General features: G+C 34.9%; 1 protein-coding gene across 1 annotated transcript; it reads left to right on the top strand.

The window, feature by feature from the left end:
• Nucleotides 1-387: 387 nt before the first annotated feature.
• On the top strand, nt 388-1,739 carry LOC148208131 (uncharacterized). The gene is made up of 2 exons (XM_088120118.1): nt 388-979; nt 1,171-1,739. Exons 1-2 carry the CDS (start codon nt 388-390, stop codon nt 1,737-1,739), a joined length of 1,161 nt encoding a protein of 386 aa, XP_087976244.1.
• The last annotated feature ends 543 nt before the right edge of the window (nt 1,740-2,282 follow it).

Below are 2,282 nucleotides of genomic sequence, written 5' to 3'. Positions count from 1 at the left end.
GTGAAAAATAATATATATTTATATTAATATTGTTTTATAAATGTCACATAGGTAGCAATTCTATTCTCGTGCGCATTCTTCGTAGTGGATTTTGGAACAACAGAGATAATTACGTAGAATATAAGGTTTCCGAACTAAGTGTACATCAGGACATGTCATACGCCAATTTGGTGGAAGAAATAATGAAAATTTTGGGATTGGTAGGTAGTTCTGATGATCCTGATGTATTATGCATGCGTTAGAACCATTCAGTTTATTAAGAAGGATATGAAAATATCAGATGACAAAGATGTGCATTGGTTGTACAATATCATTTCTAATGGTGCTATCCAATGCTGTAGTTTAGTTGTCGATTGTAGAAATTGTCTTTCTAACATATTAGACCGCATGCCTATTAATACTTCAAGTTCTATGGACAATGGTATACAGTCATTTGGTCAATTTTATCGCTCCATTGATGTTGCCAATATTTCGGCGACTTTCCACATTGAAGTGAATGACAAGTTCTGTGGAAAGCGTAATTTACAGAATGCATTGAGGTCTGTTGCTATAAGACATAATTTTCAATTTAGGACTGTGAAATCCAATCGTGAAGTACTTATTGTTCGTTGCTTGACTAACAACTGCCAATGGTTTCTTCATGCTTCAAAGTTTGGAGATAAAGGAAGCGAGATTTGGATAGTAAAGAAATTTGTACACGAACATACATGTTCTCTTGAAATAGTACTTAACGATCATCGGCAAGCAACTTTTTCTGTTATCAAGGAGTTTATTAAGGGTAGGATTAACATATTTGGCACCGATTTGCCTAGTGTTAAAGATGTTATATCCCATGTGCATAGAGAACTCGATATTAGTATCAACTATCAAAAAGCATGGCGTGCAAGAGAATCTGCCATAAAAGAAATTAGGGGATCACCTGAGGAGTCTTATGCATTGATCCCTTATTTTTGTCATATGATTAAAGTGAAGAATCCAGGTATAATTTTATTCACTTATTTACACTATATAAGTGTATTATAGCAATATATTATATAATATAATATATACGTAATGTTACAGGTTCAGTTTGTGATTTTAAAGTTGACAATAATGGAAGGTTCGAGTATCTTTTCATGGCTATGTCGTCTTCTATATCTGGTTGGAAATATTGCTGACCTGTTATTTCAGTTGATGGAACATCAATGAAGAATAAGTATACTGGCACCTTGATATCAGCTTGCACTTTAGACGCGAATCATCAGATATTCCCGTTGGCGTTTTCTGTTATGGATTCTGAGAATGATGCTTCATGGGTTTGGTTTTTTGAACAGCTAAAACGATGTATTGGTGTTCGTCAAGACCTTGTAATTGTCTCAGATAGGCACAAGAGTATAGGCAAATCAGCTGAGAAGGTTTTCACTACTGCTTGCCACTGCATATGCGCGTACCACCTCTTCAAAAACTTGAAGTTGAAGTACAAAGATAAGGTTTCGGATAATTTATTCTTCTCATGTGCCAAAACATACAATGTTGAGGATTTTGAAGATAACATGCGTCTTTTAGATTCTACTGTAAGAGGCATACGGGAAGAGTTATCGGTCATAAATGGTCGTGTGCTCTTTCCAGTTCGTCCAGATAAATTTTATGACAACCAACATTTCAGAGAGTCTAAATGCTGCCATGAAAGATGCAAGAGAATTACCAATTACTTCCATGTTAGAAGTTGTGCAGATGATGTTGTAGAGGTGGTTCTATGAGCGTAAGAATGATGCCGATTTTCAAATTACTGAATTCACTAAAAGTGTTGAGAAAAAATTAAGAGAATAGATTTCAGATGGTCGTACAATGCAAGTAAGTTTTCCTAAGCAGTTGTACCTTTAATATATGTTTGTACTCTTAAATAATTAAAAGCTAACTTTTTGGTCTTTTTTTAAAATTCTTTTAGGTTTATGCTGTCAACAACGATATTTATCAAGTAATTGATAACCATAGACAGGTTGAGGTAATACTTTCAAAAAAAAGTTGTTCGTGTCGTAAGTGGGATATCGTTAAAATACCTTGTTCACATGCATGCGTTGTACTGACTCAAAAGCATTTACCTAAAAAAGGTTACGTCTCCTTGTACTATTCGAACAACTATTTACGTTCCACTTACAGTGGAAGTATACACCCATTAGGTCATCAGTCAAGTTGGAATATCCCTGAAGATGTGAAGATTATAAAGATGCTGCCTCCCAATGTGAAATGTCCTGCTGGTAGACCAAAGAAGTTGGGGATTCTGTCAGCATTAGAATTTAAAC

Source organism: Momordica charantia (genome assembly GCF_013281855.1).
Source record: "Momordica charantia cultivar OHB3-1 chromosome 11 unlocalized genomic scaffold, Mcharantia_2.0 BLBB01000011.1, whole genome shotgun sequence".
Lineage (NCBI taxonomy): Eukaryota > Viridiplantae > Streptophyta > Magnoliopsida > Cucurbitales > Cucurbitaceae > Momordica > Momordica charantia.
This window is presented reverse-complemented; position numbering and strand designations above follow the sequence as displayed.

Bases quoted from the DNA above. Each gene is read 5' to 3' on its own strand.
- LOC148208131 (XM_088120118.1), top strand. From the start codon at position 388: ATGCCTATTAATACTTCAAGTTCTATGGACAATGGTATACAGTCATTT. The intron at 980-1,170 runs GTATAATTTTAT...CTGTTATTTCAG, and splicing joins GATTAAAGTGAAGAATCCAG to TTGATGGAACATCAATGAAG.